This window comes from Cinclus cinclus, unplaced genomic scaffold (assembly GCF_963662255.1).
Source record: "Cinclus cinclus unplaced genomic scaffold, bCinCin1.1 SCAFFOLD_50, whole genome shotgun sequence".
NCBI lineage: Eukaryota > Metazoa > Chordata > Aves > Passeriformes > Cinclidae > Cinclus > Cinclus cinclus.
In genome coordinates this window covers 615281-639022 of record NW_026912175.1, presented here as the reverse complement: position 1 = coordinate 639022, position 23742 = coordinate 615281, and the positions used below count along the sequence as shown (strand labels likewise).

The following is a 23742-nucleotide window of genomic DNA, read 5'->3' as shown; positions in this document are numbered from 1 at the left end:
CCAAGTGCTCCAGAACCACATGCGTTCTGCCCTGGGGACCTCAAGTCACGGCTCGGACTCAAAAGTGTCCCCCAGGTGCTTTCCCGGACCCCAAATGCTTCGTCCGAGCCACTTCCGGGACTACAGCTCCCATCATGCTCCGCAGTCCCGTTAGAGTGCTATTCCAGCCGTGACTACATCTCCCATCAGGCACCGCGACCCACAAAGAGACAATGCGGATGCGCCCTCCTGTGATGCTCCGCGGCTGTATTCAATCGTATTATGCCCGTGCCTACAATTCCCATCATCCCCCGCGCCCCAGAGAGCCCCGTTCTAGCCCCCCAGGTGCCCGCCCGGACCCCGAAGCGCTCCACATTCCCCTCCCTGACCTCCAAGTTTTCGCCCTGGACCCCCAAGAGCTCTCCCAGCCTCCGAGGTGTCCGTCAGAATCCCTCAGTGCCCTGCCCAGTGCCCACCCGGCCCATTGAAGTGTCCTACATACCCTCAAGTTCTAAATTCCCTGTGTAGACCCAAGACTGCCCCAAATGTACCCCAGAAATGTCTCCCTTGACTCCAGAGTGGCCCCTTTTACCCTGTCTGAGAAAATGATAACAAGGATTACAGAAGGACTGAAAAAAGTCTACTTATCATACAGAAGGAGAAAGCAATAGCCAGTAGTTTTCAATTAATTAATGAAGGGAATTGTGTTACTTAGAACCAATCACCAAGAATGTTTATGATTGCTAAAACCGTATCGATTTTTTAACACATAAATGAAAAATTAGGTAATAAAAATATTATTTTTATTATTAAAAGAAAAACATCTTTGTAATTTTATTATTTTATTAATATATAATTATAATAATAAACATGCAGGGATTTTTTTTATGTTTTAGGATGTCAGTCCCAGGTGGGCAATGTCTGACATGGTGAGGTTGGAGGTGAGAAGCAGGTTGTCCAAATAGGGTCAACCCTGAAAGGGATCATTCTTCTCTGTGCCCAGACCTTCTAAGGTGACATTCATCATCAAGATCACCTGGGGAATGCTTCGGTCACCTCTTCTCTGAATTGAAAAATTTAAAAAAATATTCACTTGATTAAAACCAAAAATCATGAGGTGCACTTTGAACTCTCTCTCCTTAACGCTGACACTGACACCGGGGATCCAAGAGCATTGTGACTGAGGAACCTCATGGAACCAAGAGTCCATTGCTACACTGTGCAGCCTGTGGAACCAAGGGGAGCACAGTGACATTGCGGGGCCTCATGGAACATTGGAGACTATTCTGACACTCTGGGACCCACTGGAACAAGGGACTGTTACAGCTTGGCAGGGCCTCATGGAATCAAGGGCACGGCAGTGAACACTGTGGGTCTGCACAGGATGAAGGGTTCATTCTGACACCGTGGAACCCAGGATACCATTGTAACACTATGGGGCACCATGGAAACAAAGGTGCATTGTGACAGAGCAGGACCTCATGAAACCATCGAGGCCATTTTTACACATTGAGGCCTTGTGAAACCAAAGGGCCATGGTGGCACTTCAGAGTCTTGTGGAGCAAACAGGACCCTAGTGACACTGTTGGACTCAGTGGAACCAAGGGGCCATTGTGACACTTTGGGTGTCATGGAATCAATGGTCTGTTTTGACACTGCAGGCCTTAACGAATCACAGAGACTATTGTGGCACTGCAGGTGATGTCTTGGAGTGGCTACCTAGAACACAGGCTAGACAAGGTTAAGGGAATAAAGTCGGTGCTTATTAAAGGCCTTCAATAGATACACCTTGGACAGTGAAAAGCTTCCCAGAGGCTACACCCAAGGTGGATGGTGGTCATGACTTTTTCAGACAGATATAAGTTTGGTCTGTTTGCATATAAGGGGTTAATCCTCCAATTACAGCTTCCGCTAATGAAGTCATATTCCCTCAGTTTGCTCCCCCCTCCCAATTCACTTTTGTTTATTGTATTTGGAACCTGAGGCTGTAGGGTGTCCTTGAGTTTCAGAGGAATCTTTTTGTCTGACCAAAATGTGAAGATAGTTAACTAATACTTTCTATGGAGTTTAGAGTTATGCATTGATGCATAACAGGATTTCAAAAATATAAAGGCTAAAATCTTATGCCATGACAGGCCTCACTGAACCAAGGGGCCACTGTGACACTTTGTGGCCCCATGGAACCAAGGAGTCCATTGTGACGCTACAAGGCCTCATGGAAGCAAGGAACCATTGTGACACTCTGGGGTCTTGTTGTGCTAAGGGGTGATTGTGTCACTGTGTGACACTATTGAATTAAGGAGTCCATGGTGACACTGCAGGGCCCCATGGAACTAAGGATTCATGGAACAGTGCGGACCCCATGGAACCAAAGATCCACTGTGACACAGCAGGGCCTCATGGAATTCTGGAGACCATGATGACACTTTGAGGCCACGTTGAATCAAGGGGCTCTGCAGGGCCTCGTGGAACCAAGGAGACCATTCTGCCATTGTGAGTCCCCACAGAACCAAGGGTCCATTGTGACACTGCATCACCAAGGAGACCCCTGTGACACTGCAAGGCCTCATGGGAACAAGGGACCTTGCAGTCCCTTGTATATCTGCAGAGGGATTTGTCTCCTCTACAACGCATGTGGGGGAGACACCTGGCTGAGGGCTCCACATCCTCCTGCCTTAATTTTCTTTGCATTTCTCATTGTTCTTTCAAAATACCCAAACCCAGGGTGAAGATGTTGAGCTAAGACAACGATGGCAACATGGGGGGGGATCTTCCAGGGGATGTGGGGGGTGCTGTGTTCAAGAGGGTTGAGGGTTCCTGGGAGGGATTTGGGGGTCGCTCAGGGTCTTGGATATTCTAGGCTGAGCAGTTCTAATTGCTTTGGGAAACTCTGGCAGAGGTTCTGGGGCAGTTGATCAAGGATCCCCTGCCCAGGAACTGTCCACATATCCCCTGTACCAGTTTTGGGTTTCTCCTGTCCTGGATCCCCCTCTCCTCGCTGTCATTCTCCTTGCCCCCTGCTCATTCTCATGTTACCTCGCTCCTGGTCCCACCCTGCTCCCATCCCAGTCTGGATCCCACTCTTGGTCTCATTCCCTGTCCCGTATTCTCTGTCTGGTTGTCATTCTCATAATCCCGGTCCCATATTCCCTGTCCTGTTCCCGTTCTCATATTCCCAGTCCTCATGCTGGTCCCGCATTTTCATTTCCATATTTCCTGTCCCATTTCCGTATTTCCATTCCCAGCCCTATTTCTAATCCCGGTCCCATCTTTCTAATCCCTATCCCATATTCTCTCTCCAGTTGCTGTATCTGTATTCCCTGTCCTGTTCCCACATTTCCATTCCCAGTTCGTGTCCTGTATTCCCCGTCCCAGTCCTGTATTCTTGTTTCTGTTCCTGGTTCCCGTTCCCATTCCCTGTCCCCATTCCCTGTTCCCTCTCACCAGGCCCCGCCGCCATCGCTCCGGCCCCCCCGCGGCCCACACGTGACCAGGGAGAACCCCGCGCTGCTTCCGCCCACCAATCACAGCGCGCGATCGCTCCTGGATTTGCATAACCACGCTTTCGGTCCTGACCCCGCCCACCGCCGGCTGAAGCCGCGTCCGGGCGCTGTTTATTCCCAGTTCCGTCCCAGTGCTCCCAGTAAGAGCGGTCCTAGCACGGAAAGCGCTCCCAATTCCTTCCGGGTTCTCTCAGGATCGCTTCGAGTGCTCCCAGTATTGGTTCCAGCACTGTGCAGGGCACGGCCACTTTGGAACCCCCCAGGGCAGAGCACGGCTGCTTTTCAGTGTCGGCACCGACCTGGGCCGGGCTGGGAGCGGAGGAGGGGGAGGAAGGAAAGAGGAGCGGGAAGAACAAGAAGGGGAAAGTCAGGAACATGAGGAAGAGGAGCTGCAAGAGAAAGAGCAGCAGCAGAACCACTCGGCTCCCCCGCCCGCCCGCTCAGGCTGCAGTTCCCCCAACTCTGGCAGCATCACCCTGCCCCCCCGGAACCCACAGGTGAGCAGGAAGGGGAACCTCGCCCCAAAACCAGCGGGGGCGTCTCTGGAAGGTTTTCTTTTTGAGGGGCCAGGGTACGTTTGGATCTTGAAGGACCCCGAAGCTCAGCCGGAAATGCCCCGGGAGGGATCTTGGCAGGTCCCACGTGGTGATCACCCAGTACTGGTGGGCAGAGGGCCAGTATGGGGTTTGGGGATCCCCAGGAGAGCCGTGGGGGAATGCGGGAGCCCCGGAGAGGGGAGAGCGCAGAGGGGCATTCCCAGAGCCAGGGAACCCCCGGCAGCCTGGAGGAGTGCAAGAGGTTGGTGATGAGCAGCCCCAGGCTCTCTGAGGTTGAAAGGGGTGATGACATCTCCAGCTACCCTTGGCCCGCAGGAACATCAAAACCAATGTGCTCAGCCCTTGTTTTTCCCCAAAACCAGGATTTCCCATTCCCAAATCATGGTCAGATGGAGGAGGAGGCCGTGAGGAAGATGGCCCAGAAGCCCTATGCAGGTGAGGGGGAAGTCCCTGCCCCCTTCCCCCTCTGTCCTGCTCCATCTCCCAGCCCAGCACGGCCCCCGGCTGCAGGACAACCCCGCTGCCGACACCGTCCTGCCGGGGACATGCTGGGGGGATCTCCTTCCCCCTCCCTCTGGAACAGAGGCAAATCCCATCCTCTCCTTGTCCTTCCTCCCCCAGACAAGGAGCTGAGGATGGAGACCAGGGAGGACAAATCCCCACAGCTGAACCTTATGGAAAAGGCATTTTAAACCAGCTCCATGGTGCAGGAATCCAAGGAGGAGGAAAAGCCCCAGAGATCCCTCATGAGGGGTTACAAATGCAGATCACGGTGATCCAAAGCAGAAAGACCCACTCCGGGCCAGGGAGGTGGCCAGAGATGCTGCTGGAGCTTAGAGCTGAGAGTCCATGAGCAGCTTCATGATGGGGAGAAGCCCCACAAGTGCTCAGAATGTGGGAAGAGCTTCAGCAAGTGATCCTACCTGATCCAACACTGGAGAATCCACATGAGGGAACAGCCCTATGAGTGTGGGGAGTGTGGGAAGGGCTTCAAGACAAGCTCTGACCTGACTGCCCACCAGATGAGCCACACAAAGCAGAGGCGTGCCGATTGTGAGGAATGCAGGAAGACATTTAAGACTAGCTCCAGTCTCCTCAGGCATCAGCAGATTCAGAGGAGAGGCCCTTCCACTGACCCAACAATGGGAATGGCTTCAACCAAAACTCCACTGTCGTCACCCACCAGCGCATATATACTAGGACGAGGCCCTACGAGTGTCCCAAATGTGTGAAGTCCTGTTCCAGAAGCTCTCACTTTACCCTACACCAATGAAGGCACCACTAAGGGAAGCCCTGCAAATCAAGTGCAGGAAGAGCTTCATGTGCTGCTCCAGCTCCATCCCCCGTGGCAGGATCTGTGCTGGATGTTCCTGTGGCCCCCAGTGGGCAGAGCATTGCTGGTCCATGGTGCCCGTGATCTATGTTAGAAATACACCTGGCTGGGTGGCTCCACATCCTCCTGGCTCCCCATGGGCACCTGGACATATCCACAGATCAACATCAGAAATCCATTGTGAAGAGCACGTTTGTCGACTTCTGACCCGAGAAAAATCTCACTCTTTGCATCTTCTGGTGGTATCAAGCAACACTGAATGGCCTTGGAGGTCTTCTCCAATAGAAATCCATCATTTTAATCCTTTCTGGCTCATGGGCATCTTCCACAGCCAAATGGGAACATACTGGGGCAAACCCCACAATTTTGGAGATGGTGGGGTGGAAACCCCTTCAAAAAGGGTTCTTCCCACCCAGCCAAGCATGTGGATGCTTTGCCAGCAGGGACACATAAATTCTTTTGTTTTGGCCTTGAAACAAAAAGGTTTCTGTTCATTCCTTTGAAAGCCCTGTAACTGGGGTTAAAAATAACGACAAGGAACTAAGACATGGGTGGGGCCATGGGGGGAGATGGATGAGGATGTGAGGAACATGGATGGGGACATTGCGAAGTGCTGTCCAATGCAGGTACTGCCACCACATCCCCACTATCACCACCACAGTGCACCAGCCAGATGTCATCACCCAGCAGGGCAGGAGGTGGAACTTGTTCGGCTGTTGACAAGTGGCCCGGAGGTGAGTGACAGTCACCAGGGCGTCCTAGGGACTCCACGCTCAGAGGACCCCAATGGCCCAAGGTACAGCACAAGGGTCAGTGCCACCCACAGTGTCATGTGGCCCCATGCTACATGTCACCAGGGGTGTCCTGGTGACATTGTCCCCCTGCTATCTGTCCTGGTGGCATCATGTCCTTTCCCCTCTGTATGTCCAAATTCCCTACCATATCTTCCTCTCACCTTCCATGTGTCCCCTGCCCCCAGTGGGGCCAAAAACCATGAGGTCCTGGGCTGTCTGAGGGGACCCATCCTGTAGTGTCCCTGTGTCCCTCAATGTGTGCCCATGTCCCTCAGGATGTCCCCATGGCTGCTTCTGGCACGGAGCATCTGCACTCACCCTGGCACAGGTAGGAAAACACTGTAACACCCCATGACATCCTTGTCCTCTGATTTTAGGTCCTTCTCCCCTCCATTTTCAGTCCTTTTCCCCTTTTTTGGGTTCAGTGCCCCCTATTTTGAGTCTTTTCTGTGCTTGTTTGGATTCTTTCCATCCTTTACCCCAATTTTATGCACCCTCGCCTTCACTTTGGCACATTTTTGGGTGCATCCCTCCCTTCCAACCCCCTCCGCACCTTTTAGGCGCCCCTCACTCCCCTACACCCCAACTCCCTTCCCCACAGACATCTCCCCAGCTGTGTCCCCAACTGTCCCCCTATGCCACATGGACTCAGTGCTCACCATCCTGGATACCCTTGAGTCCCCGGCCTGGGACTGTGGATTTCCTCTTCCAAGAGATTCAGAGCTGGACCGGCTGCCAGGGGATGCCGATGGCACCAGAGCTCAGGGTGGGTGGCCTGGTGAGGTTGGTGGGAGGGGGTTTGGGGTCATCTTGGGACTGACCAGGGGCTTGTCCACTCTGCAGTGAGAAGCAGCCCTGGCCAGGGAGTCTGGGATGGATGGGGGCAGGAGAGATTGGACACTGGTGGACACTTGATGGACACCTGAGTCATGGATCCCAGCTTGACACTTGTCTGGATAGCTCTTGGCCCTGCAGCCCCCCAGCCTAGGCAGCTCCGAGCCCAGATAACCACCAGCCTTGATACACACCTTGGGTGTGTATCACCTAACTGGCCCACCAGCCCATCCCAGTAGCCCCAACCCCAAAACCCCCCAAAACAAACCCAATTCCAGAACATCAATTCTGGATGCTCCCTGCAGAGTGAGGGGGAAACTGAGGCACGGGATGAGGTGATGGGAGGAGACTTTGAGACTCACCCTGGAGACCCCAAAACGAGCACCCACCCCCCAAATTGTCACTGCAGCATCTCAGGCCCCCCAGCTGTCACACTGGGGCGACTCCAGGAGCCACTGCAACCCCAGGCCCCTCGAGGGGTGACCTGTGGTGTCCCTCTGGTGTCACTGGCGAGTCCCCAGCAGAAGCAACATCACCTCCTCAGCAGGAGGAAGACGAGAAGGAGGTGAGGATGTGACTGAAACTCCTGCCCGTTCACATGGGGAGGTCGCCACACGAACGGGGGCCAAGCACAGGTGGAGCAGCGGAGGTACCATGGGGACTGGGGGGGGACATGGGGACAGTCCCCAAGGTCCCCTCAGGGGATGCTGTGGTGGGGGCGGGGGGGAGGGGGTGCAGGGTGGAGCAGCATCTTCAGGGGGATGTGGGGAGATGGAAATGGCTGGGAGTGACCCCAGAAATGTTTTCACCACCTCCTCCTGTAACATGTGGGCCGCCCCCTTCTTTGGGGTGCTGGTAACAAATTGGCAGATGGCGGTGACAAAAAGCGCAGGTGCCACCTCGGGGATTGCACAGAGAGAGGGTCCTGCAGCATGACCAAGACCCCCCTGACTGAGGGGCACCCCAGGGTGACAAAGGGGGGGGGGGTCAGGGGTGTCCCCAAGGTGTGAGGGGAGCAGGTTTTATGGGGAAGTGTGGTTGGGGCGCAACAGAAATGCGTCCAGTCCTGCCGGTGTCCGGAGCACGAGGGGGACATGGCACCTGTTACCCTGTCACTGTGTCCCCCTGTCTCCCATCATCCACTGTACCCCACTGTCCCTTTTGCTGGGCAGCAAGGGGTGGTGGCACTCCTGGATGGGTGTCCAGGTGGATCTGCACTCACCTGCTATGGACAGAGTTGTCAAACGTGATGTGGGGACACTGGGTTGCACTGTCCTTGGCATTTCACTGTCATTGTCACCATCACTGTCAGTGCCACTGCCATTTGTCACTGTTATTGTCACTGTCACTGTCCTTAGCACTGTCACTGTCACCATCACCATCACTGTCATAGCACTCACTGGCTGCTCCCCAGGGTCCGCAGAGGTACTGGGGAACAGCCAGGGGACAGATGGATAGATGTGGGACAGAAGGACATGAGTGAGACACCAGGAGAGACATAAGGCACACAAAAGGGACAGGAGAAGATACCAGAAGGACACTCAGGGGACACTGGGACACTTGCGGACACTCACAATATCACTGAAGGTGTAGCAGTCGGGGATTTTCTGTTTTAGTAGCGTTTGGATGTTGATGGCCTTGAGCTGGAACTCCATGATGACACTGATCAGCCTGAGGGGACAAAAAACACTACAAGAGGCCTCAAAATCACTAAAAAATAAAATAGGAAAAAATCCACCTCAAAATCCCAAAGAAACCAATGCAAAAGGGAAAACTCCGCCGCAAAAAATCCCCAAAAAAGAGAACAAATCTGCCCATAAATCCCCAAAAAACCCTGTGAGTTCCCCAAGTTCAAAAAAAAACCTGGAAAAGGAAAAATTTGACCCCAAAAATCCCCCAGAAATTAAAATTCCACCCCAAAATCCTAAAAAAAAAAAAAGGAAAATTTCCACCCCAAAATCTCAAAAAATCCAATGCTAATGGAAAATTCCACCTGAAATCCCCAAAAACCTCAGGAGTTCCCAAAATAACAAAAAAAAAAAAAACATTCTAGAAAAGGAAAAATTCTGCACCAAAATCCCCCAGAAAACATCAGGAAAGGGAAAACTTGGCCACAAAATCCCCAAAAATTACCCTGGGAAAGGGAAAATTTCATCCCATAATCCCACACAGGAATTCGGAAAAAGGGGTCGCAAATCCAACACTTGGATTTTAGGGATGGGAAACTTCCCTGGGTGGGACTTGTGGGATTTACCTGTGGAATTGGAGGGTGAAATTGCTGTCAGTGCAATCCAGCACCAGCAGCTGGGGGTCTCCAGGGTACACCCCCAGGCACTCTGTGGGCTTGGGACTGGGGTCAGGGAATGCTGAGAGCCCAGAAACCCTGGGACTTCCCAAATCCTGAATCACATATACTCCAGGACCATCCCAAACCTTGCACCTCAAACCCAAACCCCAAACCCCAAACCAAAACCCTACTCCTAAACCTCTTGGGACCATCCCAAATGCCTTTAGAGTATCCCAAATCTCAAATCCCAACCCTAACTCTAAAACCCAAACCCCAAGTGTCCCCACCAGTGATGACGCTGGAGGCAATGTCGAAGGTGTCATTACCAGGGTCAATGTCCCCTGTGCGGAAGAAGTGCTGTGCCTGGTGCCATCTCTGGTGACACCTGCAGTGCCAGCATAGGGGTAGTGGCCCAGGGTCTTGTTGAGGACAGCCAGGTACTGTGGGGACAGGGAAACAGTGCTGGGGATAGCACTGGGGCACCTCAGCGTCCTCAAATCACACCAGTGTCCCAAATCACCTCCATAGGCTGAGGTCCTTCATGTCCCCAGATGACCACTGTGTCCCCAACTCTTCTAACCCCTTTCGGTGTCCGTGTGCCACCTTCTTGAGGACAAAGGCATGGGGTGGGAGGTGCTGGCCTGGCACAGCCCTCGGGATGCCCAGTCCCCCTTGTCACTCCCACACCTGTGCATGTCCCTGTGCCAGGGCTGGCATTAACGGTAGCACCGGGCCAGGCACTGGCACAGACACCAACCAAAACGGCTTGCAACCAGCAGGGCCACCCATGGGGTGGGCACGGAGCCACCCCAGCCTGGCCCCACGCCTGGCCTGTCACTGCCATGCCCACCAGCATTGCCACACCATAGACTAATGTGTCCCCTGGCACTGCCGTGCTCGTGGTGGCATCTCCACGGGCATTCCAGCACCTGCGGCGGCACTTCCATGGCCATGTGTGCCTTGGTATCACCACACCCCTGGTGGCACCTCTATGACCACCTCATCCTGACACCCCTGATCACCACCCCCTGTGGATGACAGGGACACTGTGAGCACCTGCACCCTGTTCTGTCCCTTCAGTTACCCCCTTGTAGACATCTCTGCTGCCAGTGGCACAGGTGCCACCTGATGCCACCGTGTGGGACTTGTCCCAGTTATCGCTGATGGATAGACACCTGGTGCCACTGGGCAGGGATGATGTCCCCAGGGCTTGTGGCAGAGCAGGACCCACACTGGGAAGGCCACATCCGAGGCCACCAAACTGTACCCAGCAGGCAGGAGGGACACCGGTGAGAACATGGTGGTGCCGCAGGGGGGGTGGCAGGTGACGTGTGGGGCACATGTGGGCACAGGAACTCATGCATCACGGGCTGGGGCAGGTACCATGCTCCAAAATCATGTCCCCTGTCCCTGTGTCCTGTTCCGTGTCCTGTGCCATGCTCAAGGTCATGTCCTGTGTCCTATACCACACCCTGCACCCTGTGTCATGTCCTATATGCCCCATGTCCCATGTTTCATGTCTTTAGTCCCATGTCCCATGAAACCCTTCACGCTGTGCCCCAGTCATGCCCAGGGCCCTACACCAAGCCCAATCTTGGCATCATGGCCCTGGGAACTGGGACTGGCACTGGGGCTGGAAGCCACCTGGGACAATGCCTGGCATCATGACACAGCAGCTGGAAACGTGGTGGGGACTGGGACTAGACAATGGACACCGGGTCTGGGGCTGGGCACTGGAACTGGACACCAAACCAGGATCTATCTTAAGCCCCCATACTGGTCTGGCAGCACTGAGGTTACTGGGGATACTGGGAGCTACTGGAGGGGTACTGTGGGTGCTGACTGCTTCCCCCCCAGAACACGACGAGAGGAACCCCCGGGGCGGGGGGGGGGGGGGGGGGGGGGGGAGGTGGGGGGCAGGAGCCCCGAAAATGAGACACGCGAGCTCCCAGTTCAGCAAGGTCACGGTGCGACAGCCCAGTCCCTGGCTCCTCCCCTGTCCCTGTCCCCTCCTCGGTCCCCAGGGCATGACACGGGGCTGTCCCTATCCCAGTCCCTGTCCCCATTCCCGGTCCTGTATTCCCGGTCCCTGTCCCCATTCCCTGTTTCCATTCTCGGTCCCTGTCCCCATTCCAGTCCCCATTCCAGTCCCCGTTCCCACTCCCGTTCCCGCTCCCGCTCCCATTCCCGTTCCCTCTCACCGCACGCCGCCGCCATCGCTCTGCCCACCGCTCCCGCCCTCACGTGACCAGGGAGAACCCCGCGCTGCTTCCGCACACCAATCACAGCGCGCGATCGCTCCTAGATTTGCATAACCACGCCCTCTGCTCCGACACCGCCCACCACCGGCTGTAGCCGGGTCTAGGCGCAGTTTGCTCCCAGTTCCCTCCCAGTGCTCCCAGTAAGAGCGGTACTGGCAGGGAGAGCGCTCCCAGTTGCTTCTAGGTGCTGTCAGGATCGTTACCAGTGCTCCCAGTATCACTTCCCAGTGCCGCGCGGGGCGCAACCGCTTTGCAATCCCCCAGGGCGGAGCGCGGCTGCTTTTGCGCGTCGGCACCGGGCCGGGCCGGGCTGGGGGAGGAGGAGCGGAAGGAAGAAGAGTAGTGGAAGGAAGAGCAGCAGCAGAACCGAGCGGCTCACTCGCTCGCCCGCTCTAGGCCGCAGCTTCCCCGACTTCCCCGGCATCACCCCTCCCCCCGGAAGCCGCAGGTGAGCTGGGAGGGGGAGCTCGCCCCAAATCCATCGTGGGGAGGTCTCCTGGAGGTTTCTTTGTGGGGCAGGAGATGTTTGGATCTTGCAGGACCCCGAAGCTCAGCCGGAAATGCCCCGGGAGGGATCTTGGCGGGTCCCACATTGCTATCGCTCGTTCTGGCGGAGAGGGGGCGAGATCGGTTCTGGGGATATCCGGGAGAGCCGTGGGGGAATATGGGAACCCCGGAGCGGGGAGAGCGCAGAGGGGCGATCCCGGAGCCGGGGGACCCCCGGCAGCCTGGAGGGGTGTGGGAGGTTGGTGATAAGCAGCCCCAGGCTCTCTGAAGCTGAAAGGGGCACTGGCTTGTCCAGCTGAACTTGGCCCGCAGGAACATAAACCCAACGCGCTCAACCCTTCTTTTCCCCCAAAAATGGATTTCCCATTCCTAAACCTTGGCCCGATGGAGGATGAGGCCGTGAGGAAGAAGAACATGCCCCCGGAGCCCCAGGCAGGTGAGGAGGAAGTCCCTGCCCCTTTCACCCTCTGTCCTGCTCCATCTCCCAGCCCAGCACGGCCCCCGGCTGCAGGACAGCCCCGCTGCCGACGCCGTCCTGCCAGGGACGTGCTGGGGGGATCTCCTTCCCCCTCCCTCTGGAACAGAGGCAAATCCCATCTTCTCCTTGTCCTTCCCCCTCTAGACAAGGAGCTGAGGATGGAGACCAGGGAGGACAAATCCCTGCAGCAGAACCTTGTGGAAGAGGCTGTTTGGAGCAGCTCCATTGCACAGGAAACCAGCGAGGAGGAAAAGCCCGGGAGATCCCACATGAGGATGGGCTGCAAACACAGTTCTTGGGTATCCGAGGAGGAGAACCAGGGCCAAAGAACCGGACAGAGCTGCAGCCAGAGCTCAGAGCTGGGGTTCCATGAGCATCTTCATGATGCGGATAAGCCCCACAAGTGTTCAAATTGTGGGAAGAGCTTCAGCAAGAGATCCTCCCTGATCTGGCACTGGAGAATCCACATGGGGGAACGGCCCTATGAGTGTGGGGAGTGTGGAAAGAGCTTCAGTACGAGATTCAAACTGATCCGCCACCAGATGATCCACACTGGGGAGAGGCCCTATGAATGTGACATACGCAGGAAGAGGTTTCAGACCAGCTCCAATCTCGTCATGCATCAGCGGATTCACACAGAAGAGAGGCCCTTCCGCTGCCCTGACTGTGGGAAGGGCTTCAAATACAACTCCCGCCTTGTCTCCCACAGGCGCATCCACACTGGGGAGATGCCCTATGAGTGTGGGCAGTGTGGGAAGTGCTTCAGGACAAGCTCTGAACTGATTGTCCACCAAAGGATCCACACAGGGGAACAGCCCTATGAGTGTGATAAATGCAGCAAGAGGTTTCTGACCAGCTCCAGTCTCCTCCTGCACCAGCGCATTCACATAGAGGAGAGGCCCTTCTGCTGCCCCGACTACGGGAAGGGCTTCAGGCACAACTCCAACCTCGTCACCCACCGGCGCATCCACACTGGGGAGAGGCCCTATGAGTGTTCTGAGTGTGGGAAGAGCTTTTCACAGAGCTCTCACCTGACCAAACACCAATGGAGGCACCACTAAGGGAAGCCCTGCAAATCAAGTGCAGGAAGAGCTTCATGTGCTGCTCCAGCTCCATTCTCCATGGCAGGATCTGTGCTGGATGATGCCGAGTGACCCCTGGTGGGCAGAGCCCCGGTGATCCATGTTAGGAAGACACCTGGCTGGGCGGCTCTTCATCCTCCTGGCTTCCCTTGAGCACCTGGACATATCCACAGATCAACATCAGAAATCCATTGTGAAGAGCACGTTTGTCGACTTCTGACCCGAGAAAAATCTCACTCTTTGCATCTTCTGGTGGCATCAAGCAACACTGAATGGCCTTGGAGGTCTTCTCCAATAGAAATCCATCATTTTAATCCTTTCTGGCTCATGGGCATCTTCCACAGCCAAATGGGAACATATTGGGGCAAACCCCGCAATTTTGGAGATGGTGGGGTGGAAACCCCTTCAAAAAGGGTTCTTCCCACCCAGCCAAGCATGTGGATGCTTTGCCAGCAGGGACACATAAATTCTTTTGTTTTGGCCTTGAAACAAAAAGGTTTCTGTTCATTCCTTTGAAAGCCCTGTAACTGGGGTGTCCTGGTTTGAAGGACAGGTGTTTGCCAAGGAAAGCAGAAGCTTCCCCTTGGACTGAAAGAAAATATGATTCTTCCGATTATTATAATTTCGGAATTAAGAGAGCTCTCAGGCAAAGATATGGGGGTAGGAATAACAGTTCTTTACTAGTATATTTAACAAGACAAACAAGAACAACAACAGCTATGAAATTACCCACAAACAGAACAGTAACTAAGTCCCAGTGTTTTTTGGCTGCAGGCACCTTTTCCCTGAGCTGCAGTTCCCGGTGCTGGGGGCGGGCGGGTCCCGCAGAGCTGCAGGAGGGCTGGGGGTGATGGCAGAGCTGTCCCAGGGGGAGAGAGAGATGGAGAGAGAGCTCTCCGCTCACGGTGTCGGTCCCGGTGCTCAGTAGAGTGCTGGATGGTGGTAGTTTACAGCGAGAAGACAGCCGGGCAGGGTCCGATGGTGGTTTCCCGACGCTGGGATGGGACACAGACGGCGATCGTCCTTCTCGTCCGAACTCCGCGGGAGAAATGGGCCGAGGCCCAGCCTTCCTCTTCCTCTTCTGGCTGTTTGAATCTCGCGGGGCTTGCTTCTTCCCTCCCGTCCCCTCCCCCTTGTCACCAGGGCCCAGTCAACAGGTATCTTAGCATGACAATGGGGAAAATTCCACAGAGGGAAAAAAAAAATAGAAAGAACTAACCCTCAACATTATCCACCCCGAATTTTCCCCTACCATCATGCCAAATCAAATTAAAAACCTTCAAATTATAGACATCCATACAGTTACAGATACAGGCACAGTATTGTAGGTAGTTCACCCTAAAACAATGTCTCCTTGGGGTATGCATCTGGTCTTTCCATCCCTTTGCATGATCCACCAGGTACACCCTGGCCCTTGAGCAAAAACCACCCCCTGAATTGGATTGTCTTTGCTGGAGGCAGGGTTCACCCAAACAGTTTTTCCTAGCATACCTCTCATATGCACCACTGGAACCTTGTCCCCATCTGGTGTTCTCAAGGGCTCAGACTGGGCAGGGCCTGCTCGATTAGTGGAACCTCGGGTGTTCACTAACCATGTGGCCTTTGGTAGATTAATCTCTCAGTTTTTGAAAGTCCCCCCGCCCAGTGCCTTCAAGGTGGTTTTAAGCAGCCCATTGCACCGTTCCACTTTCCCAGCCGCTGGTGCGTGATAAGGAATGTGGTACACCCACTCGATGCCGTGTTCTCTGGCCCAGGTGCTTATGAGGCTGTTCTTGAAATGAGTCCCATTGTCTGACTCAATTCTCTCAGGGGTACCATGTCTCCAAAGGACTTGTTTTTCCAGGCCCAGGATGCTGTTGCGGGCAGTGGCATGAGGCACAGGGTAGGTCTCCAACCATCCAGTGGTGGCTTCTACCATGGTCAGCACGTAACACTTGCCTTGGCGTGTCTGAGGCAGTGTGATGTAGTCAATCTGCCAGGCCTCCCCATACTTATATTTGGACCACCGCCCCCCATACCAGAGGGGCTTCACTCGCTTGGCTTGCTTGATGGCAGCACACATCTCATAGTCATGGATAACCTGGGAAATACTGTCCATGGTGAGATCCACCCCTCTATCTCATACCCACTTATAGGTAGCATCTCTGCCTTGGTGACCTGAGGCATCGTGGGCCCATCGAGCCAGGAACAACTCTCCTTTGTGTTGCCAGTCTAAGTCTATCTGTGACACCTCTATCCTTGCAGCCTGATCTACTTGCTCATTGTGTTGGTGCTCCTCATTAGCCCGACTCTTGGGGACATGGGCATCTACATGATGGACCTTTACGGGTAGCTTCTCTACCCGACTGGCAATGTCTTTCCACTCATCAGCAGCCCAGATTGGCTTTCCCCTACGTTGCCAGTTAGCTTTTTTCCATCTTTCCAGCCAGCCCCACAGAGCATTGGCTACCATCCATGAATCAGTGTAAAGGTAAAGCTTTGGCCACTTCTCTCTTTCAGCAATGTCCAGGGCCAGCTGAACAGCTTTGAGTTCAGCAAGTTGACTTGATCCACCTTCTCCTTCAGTAGCTTGTGCAACCTGTCGTGTGCGGCTCCATACGGCTGCTTTCCACTTCCGGTTCATCCCCACGATGCGACAGGAACCGTCAGTGAAAAGAGCGTAGCGAGTTTCATCTGCTGGCAGTTGGTTGTATGGCGGGGCTTCATCAGCCCGGGTCACTTGTTCTTGCTCCTCTTCATCGGCAAGACCAAAATTTTCACCTTCTGGCCAGTTTGTAATTATTTCCAAAATCCCAGGGCGATTTGGGTTTCCGATACGGGCGCGCTGTGTGATGAGGGCAATCCACTTGCTCCATGTGGCATCGGTGGCGTGGTGGGTAGAGGGGACCTTCCCTTTAAACATCCACCCCAGCACTGGTAGTCGGGGTGCCAGGAGGAGCTGTGCTTCTGTGCCAATCACTTCTGAGGCAGCTTGAACTCCTTCATAAGCAGCCAAGATCTCATTCTCTGTTGGGGTGTAGTTGGCTTCAGATCCTCTGTAACTTCGACTCCAGAATCCCAGAGGTCGGCCTCGGGTCTCACCAGGTACCTTCTGCCAAAGGCTCCAGGACAAGCCCTTGTTCCCGGCTGCAGAGTAGAGCACATTCTTCACCTCTGGTCCCGTCCTGACTGGGCCGAGGGCTACAGCATGAGCGATCTCCTGCTTGATCTGGGCAAAGGCTTGCTGCTGCTCAGGGCCCCAGTGGAATTCGTTCTTCTTCCGGGTGACCAGGTAGAGAGGGCTCACGATCTGGCTGTACTCAGGAATGTGCATTCTCCAAAAGCCTATGGCACCTAGGAAAGCTTGTGTTTCCTTCTTGTTGGTTGGTGGAGACATCGCGGTGATCTTATTGATGACCTCAGTGGGGATTTGGCGCCGCCCGTCTTGCCACTTTACTCCCAGGAACTGGATCTCTCGGGCAGGACCTTTGACTTTGCTCCTCTTGATGGCAAAACCGGCTCCCAGCAGAATCTGGATGATCTTTTCTCCTTTCTCAAATAATTCCATTGCCGTGTTCCCCCACACAATGATGTCATCAATGTATTGCAGATGTTCTGGAGCTTCACCCTTTTCCAGTGCAGCCTGGATCAGTCCATGGCAGATGGTGGGGCTGTGTTTCCACCCCTGGGGCAGTCGGTTCCAGGTGTACTGCACGCCCCTCCAGGTGAAAGCAAACTGAGGCCTGCACTCTGCTGCCAGAGGAATGGAGAAAAATGCATTGGCAATGTCAATGGTGGCGTACCACTTTGCTGCCTTGGACTCCAGCGCGTACTGGAGTTCCAGCATGTCCGGCACGGCAGCGCTCAGCGGTGGAGTCACTTCATTCAATGCACGATAGTCCACAGTCAATCTCCATTCTCCATCAGACTTGCGCACAGGCCAGATGGGGCTGTTGAAGGGTGAGTGGGTTCTGCTGACCACCCCTTGGCCCTCCAGCTCACGGATCATCTTGTGGATGGGGATCACGGCATCTCGATTTTTCCTGTACTGCCGGTGGTGCACTGTGGAGGTGGCAATTGGCACTTGCTGCTCCTTCACCTTCAGGAGTCCCACTACAGATGGGTTCTCTGACAGTCCAAGCAAGGTGTTCAATTGCTTAATGTTTTCTGCCTCTACAGCAGCTATTCCAAAAGCCCACCTGAGTCCCTTTGGGTCTTTGTAATAGCCATTCCTCAGGAAGTCTATGCCTAGAATACACGGTGCCTCTGGGCCAGTCACAATTGGATGTTTCTGCCACTCTTTCCCAGTCAGGCTCACCTCAGCCTCCAGCAAAGTCAATTCCTGTGATCCCCCTGTCACCCCAGCAATAGAAACAGGCTCTTCCCCCACATGTTCTGATGGTATTAGGGTGACCTGTGAACCAGTATCAACTAAGGCCCTATGTTTTTGTGGCTCTGATGTGCCAGGCCATCGGATCCACACCGTCCAAAAGACCCAGTTTTCCCGTGCCTCTCCCTGGCTAGAGGCAGGGCCCCTCTAGCACTGGTTATTATTTCCTTCCTGGGCATACATGTTGGAGGTTCCCTCAAGGGGATCTGACAAATCATCCTCCCTTTTGTAATACCCTGCATCTTGGTTATGGGAAGTTGAGGCTACCTTCACTTTAGTGGAGCTCCTTTGGTTAGTGTTTCCCTCCTTGAGTTGACGCACCTGTGCTGCCAGGGCAGAAGTGGGTTTCCCATCCCACCTCCTCATGTCTTCCCCATGGTCACGCAGAAAGAACCACAGGTCAGCTCGTGGGGTGTATCCTCTCTCCTTAGCTGGGGGACGTTGGGCTCTAACTCTGGGATCTGTGACTCGCACTGGTGCTGCATTGACCTTCCTCATCTCCTCCCTCACCCCTCTTATCTCCTCCTTGAACTCCTATCTGAGTTCCCTAATCACGGCAGAGACCTGAGCCTGCATTGGGCCATTCATTATACTCTCAAAATTTCTGAGCTTATCGGCAACAGAACCCACTGTCTCGTGGTTGGTGTCAGCATTAATGGCTGCAATGAATGTGGTGTATTGAGATGGCCCCAGGTGTGCCAGATTCCACAACATCTGCCCTGTGCACCTGACCTTGTCGGGGTCATTGTCGTTGTCCACCCGTCCCAAAGAGTACTTCCAGTATTGCTACTTCTCTCAGCTGTTGGATCCCCTCCTCAGCGGTTTTCCAGCACATTCTATGGTGGTGCTCCTGCATTCTCTCTCTATGGACAAACCTCTCTCTTACACTCATTAAAAGCCGCTCCCAGAGGGAAAGGGGGCCTCGTTCCCTTACGAATATGTGATCCACACCTGAGTCTTGGGTTAGGGGTCCCAAATTCCTTGCCTCAGTACCATCCAGCTGCACACCTGTACCCATAAGGTCCCAGACCCGCAGTAACCACGTTGTAAAAGCCTCACGGCCCCTTCGTACAACATCCTTACGGAGATTACGGAGACTCTCGTATGACAGGGACTCTGTGACGATCTCAACCTCTGGCTCCCCTGCTGGTTGTGAGGGCCCTGCTTTCTGATCATTATTATCTAGGTGCTTTGTTTTCACCTTAGACTTTCTAGTTTCCACGGGGGCAACTGCTGCTGGCTGTGAGTGCCCTTGCAGTTCAGCTGGAGCCTGGAGAGATGTAACATTTGTGGGTTCCACTGCTGCACCATCAGGTTCTCCCTCTTTAAGGCAGAGGGAGAGTTTCTCAAGAGCTGGGGAAAGGTACTCCTTCAGCATTTGGCCCATCTCCTTCACTAGAAATCCCACCCACTCTGGATGGTTCCTTTCTGAGGTGAGCTCTGGGGCAGAATCAGGCTCAGGGGCAACATCCTTAGTCTCTGGGGCAGAATCCTTAGTCTCTGGGGCAGAATCCTTAGTCTCTGGGGCAGGGGCAGAGTCAGGCTCTGGGACAGAATCCTTAGTCTCTGGGGGAGAATCCTTAGTCTCTGGGGCAGGGGCAGGGTCAGGCTCTGGGGCAGAGTCCTTAGTCTCTGGGGCAGAGCCAGGCTCTGGGGCAGGGCCAGGCTCTGGGGCAGGATCCCTATTCCTTGGGGGACGTATCAGGGTTGTCATCCAAGTCAATCTCCCCTCATCTCGGAATGTTAAATAGAACAGGTTTACAAGGCCTATTAGCAATGTCAGCCACTGTATGATATCATTACTGCTTAGAAGAGATTTGAACCCCTCAAAAGCTGGTGGAGCAGACCCAAAAAACTGTGTAAGGTGTTGGGACAAAATTTTCCCTGGTGTCATATCCTCACAGTATGTACCATTATTAAAGTAGCCCCAAAAACATACAGTTAGAGTGTGATAGCTCCGAATCCATGTGCCCACCTTCCAGAGGAAGTTAAAAATCCATGAATTTCTCATGTTATCAGCCCACAAAAGGAACTGGATAATAGTTACAGCAGCCTGAGTTATAGGACCCATGTTCAAGTAAGGGATTGCAAATGGGAGAGATAGAGCTGTGGCCACATGGAGCCCAAACCACGGTAAGCTGGACAACATGATGCCACCTAACACAAAACTGAGGTAACTCAAGAACTGTTATTCCTTTTTCACCCTTTTCTCTCAATGCCCTCGGGCCCCACGTTGGGCGCCAAAATCTGTCCTGGTTTGAAGGACAGGTGTTTGCCAAGGAAAGCAGAAGCTTCCCCTTGGACTGAAAGAAAATATGATTCTTCCGATTATTATAATTTCGGAATTAAGAGAGCTCTCAGGCAAAGATATGGGGGTAGGAATAACAGTTCTTTACTAGTATATTTAACAAGACAAACAAGAACAACAACAGCTATGAAATTACCCACAAACAGAACAGTGACTCAGTCCCAGTGTTTTTTGGCTGCAGGCACCTTTTCCCTGAGCTGCAGTTCCCGGTGCTGGGGGCGGGCGGGTCCCGCAGAGCTGCAGGAGGGCTGGGGGTGATGGCAGAGCTGTCCCAGGGGGAGAGAGAGATGGAGAGAGAGCTCTCCGCTCACGGTGTCGGTCCCGGTGCTCAGTAGAGTGCTGGATGGTGGTAGTTCACAGCGAGAAGACAGCCGGGCAGGGTCCGATGGTGGTTTCCCGACGCTGGGATGGGACACAGATGGCGATCGTCCTTCTCGTCCGAACTCCGCGGGGGAAATGGGCCGAGGCCCAGCCTTCCTCTTCCTCTTCTGGCTGTTTGAATCTCGCAGGGCTTGCTTCTTCCCTCCCGTCCCCTCCCCCTTGTCACCAGGGCCCAGTCAACAGGTATCTTAGCATGACAATGGGGAAAATTCCACAGAGGGAAAAAAAAAATAGAAAGAACTAACCCTCAACATGGGGTTAAAATAAAATGTTGAAGTAAGGCATGGATGGGGACATGTGGCGGACAAGGACATGGGTGAGGTCATGGATGGGGACGTGAGGGGACACAGCCTTTCATGGAGACATAGACATGGATGGGGACACAGACCCAGCTGGGGACATGAAGGTACATGGACATGGGTGGGGACACGAACTGGGACAGCATCAATGCCACCAGCACCTTCATCTCAGCCATGGCAAAGCACTGCCTAATGCAGTTCCTGCCACCACATTCCCACCATCACTGCTGCAGTATCCCAGCTGAATGTCACCATCCACCAGGGCGGGAGGGTTGTCGACAAGTTGTTGTCAGGGCTTGTTCAGTTGGTGACAAGGGGTGTGGAAGCAAGTGACAGCCACCACAGTGTACCAGGGCCACCACCCTCAGGGGAGCCCAACCACCTCTGAGGACAGCGCAAATGTCAGTGCCACCAGCAGTGTCCCATGCAGGGTGTCACCAGTGGTGTCCTAGTGGCAGTGTCCCCACAGGTGTGGCAATGTTGTCCCCTGCTGTGTGTCCTGGTGGCACTGTGTCCCTTCCCCTCCATTTGTCCTCATCCTCCACTGTGGCCATTACCTCTGTGTGTCCCTGTCCCCTTCCATGTGCCCCCATGTCTCCTCCTATGTTCCTGTCCTCCACCCCTGGTGGGGCCTGATCCTCCAAGGTCCCCAGCCCATGTCCTGCAGAGTCTCCCTGTGTCCCTCAGGATGTTTCCGTGGCTGCTCCTGGTGCTGAGTGTCTGCACCCACCCCAGCACACGTAGGGACACGCCATGACAGTTATGACACCCCATGAAACCTTTTCTCCTTGGATTTTGGGTCTTCCCCCCTTATTTTGGATACTTTCTCCCTATTCTGGATACTTTATCCCCTATTTTGTGTCTTTCCCCCTCTTTTGAGTCTTTACCATTTATTTTGTTTCCTTTCCCCTTATTTTGCTTCCCTTCCTCATCTTTTGGATCCTTTCCCCCATTTTCCATCCTTTCCCCTAAATTCAGGCACCTTCTTGCTTCTGGTACGTTTTTGGGTGCCTTCCCCCTCCTCCAATCCTCTCCAACTTCTTAAACCTCCTCAGCCCCCACACAGGTTGCCCCCCAGGCATGTCCGCAGCTGTCCCATGCCACATGGACTGGGTGCTCGCCATCCTCGGCGCCCTTGAGTCTCCAGCCCGGGGCAACTCCCCCGGCACTGCCCCCAACAGCAGCACCCCCAAAACTCTGCCGTCTCGGAGCCGCCGAGCGGGTGCCTGGCCCTCGGCCCTGAACACAGAGCTCTGCCCGGGGGCTCCCGGGGAAAGGCGACGGCGCTCGGCAGAGGCCCCAGCCCGCCCAGCCCGCGGCAATTCCCCCGCATCGGGACAAAATCCTGCCCCGAAGGAGCCACTTGCAACGTCCGTCTGCGGCTCCTCCGTGCCCCGAAGATCCCGGCAGCTGCCCCGCGCTCGCCAGGCGCTACGGCTTCCGCAACCGGGCACAATATTCACTTCATGCAATCTTTGCTATCTCTGCTTACAGGTGCAAAACCAGCTGCTGCTCAGACAGTCCCAGATCAGACTGAAGGGCTCCCACCCAAAATGCTGCATTCCGTTCTGACCCACCATTAAGAAATCCAAGAGCAAAACAGACAGCTCATTACAGAAAACCTTGCAAAATCACATCTGACAACATTTTGGTCCAAAATCGCAAATATGAACAGAAGCTGAGCAAGTCAGCAACGTTAGAAAACAAGCTTTGAGCATTGCGACTACAAGAGCTCAGGCAATGCATTTAATTGGAATCAGGCCTCTCTTTCTGACATGTGAGCAATGCCATCCAATTTCCCAAACCAGGGAAATGGGGGGTCCTGGCAGCTGCCGCTTCACACGCAGCAATGACACAGAATAGGGCAGGGAGAGCAGCTGCCAAACTCCTACCTTCTACTTGCAATTAAGAACTTTTATTCTGATGTCTAATAAAGCAACGATTAATAGTCAAAAAGACTAAAAATACCTGTACTAATTATAACACAACTAAGAATAACTGTACTATTGATAGTAATAATAGAGCTAATAGCGATAATAAGAATTAATCATGGTAATAAAAACCCTACCACACTTATACTAGGTTTGCCAGGCCAGGTTTTGGTATGGGGGGTCTCTAGAAGCACCTTCTGTGAGAGGCTGCTGGAAGCACCTGCTCCTCCATGTCCTGCAGAGTCAACGCCAGCTGGCTCCAGGACGGACCAGCCGCTGGCCAAGGCTGGGCCAGGTAGAAATGGTGGGAACACCTTTGGGAAAACAGACTGAAGAAAAGCAGTTCTCGTGCAGTTGTAACTGTGGCCAGGGAAGAGCAGGGCGAGAACATGAGAGGAACAACTGTGCACACAGCCAGGGCAGGGCAGGAGGAGGGGCAGGAGCTACTGCAGGTGCTGGAGCTGATTGCCCTGAGATTCTGTGGTGCAGTCCCTGGTGAGGCAGCTGGGCCCCTGCAGCCCATGGAGGGCACAGAGTGCAGAGGTGCACCTGCAGCGCCTGGAGGGGTCCATGCCAGAGCAGGGGGACGCCTGAGTGGAGGCTGTGACCCCATGAGAAACCCGTGCTGGAGCAGGGACCTGGCAGGGACCAGCAACCCGTGGAGAGAGAAGCCCACGCTGGAGCAGGGTCCTGGTAGGACTTGCGAGCCCATAGGAACGTGACCCACATTGCAGCAGTTTATGAAGAACTGCTGTCCCTGAGATGAACTCACCTTGGAGAAGTTCATGGAGAAGCGTCTCAGGGAGGGACCCCATGGTGCAGCAGGGGAACGGCTCCTC

At 54.3% G+C, this 23742-nt stretch overlaps 1 protein-coding gene and 1 long non-coding RNA gene across 2 annotated transcripts; one reads left to right on the top strand and one right to left on the bottom strand.

Annotated features, from left to right (window-relative positions):
• Positions 1-859: 859 nt before the first annotated feature.
• On the bottom strand, positions 860-10387 carry LOC134057552 (uncharacterized). Its single transcript, XR_009934355.1, has 3 exons — positions 8575-10387; positions 6826-6941; positions 860-1042 (listed from the first exon to the last, which is right to left on the bottom strand). It is a non-coding gene; the product is annotated as an uncharacterized LOC134057552 (long non-coding RNA).
• A 1153-nt stretch (positions 10388-11540) lies between these two features.
• LOC134057551 (zinc finger protein 239-like) lies at positions 11541-14110 on the top strand. The gene is made up of 3 exons (XM_062514509.1): positions 11541-11996; positions 12351-12491; positions 12678-14110. The coding sequence occupies exons 2-3, from the start codon at positions 12410-12412 to the stop codon at positions 13592-13594; spliced, it is 999 nt and encodes a 332-aa protein (XP_062370493.1). The 5' UTR covers positions 11541-11996; positions 12351-12409; the 3' UTR covers positions 13595-14110.
• The last annotated feature ends 9632 nt before the right edge of the window (positions 14111-23742 follow it).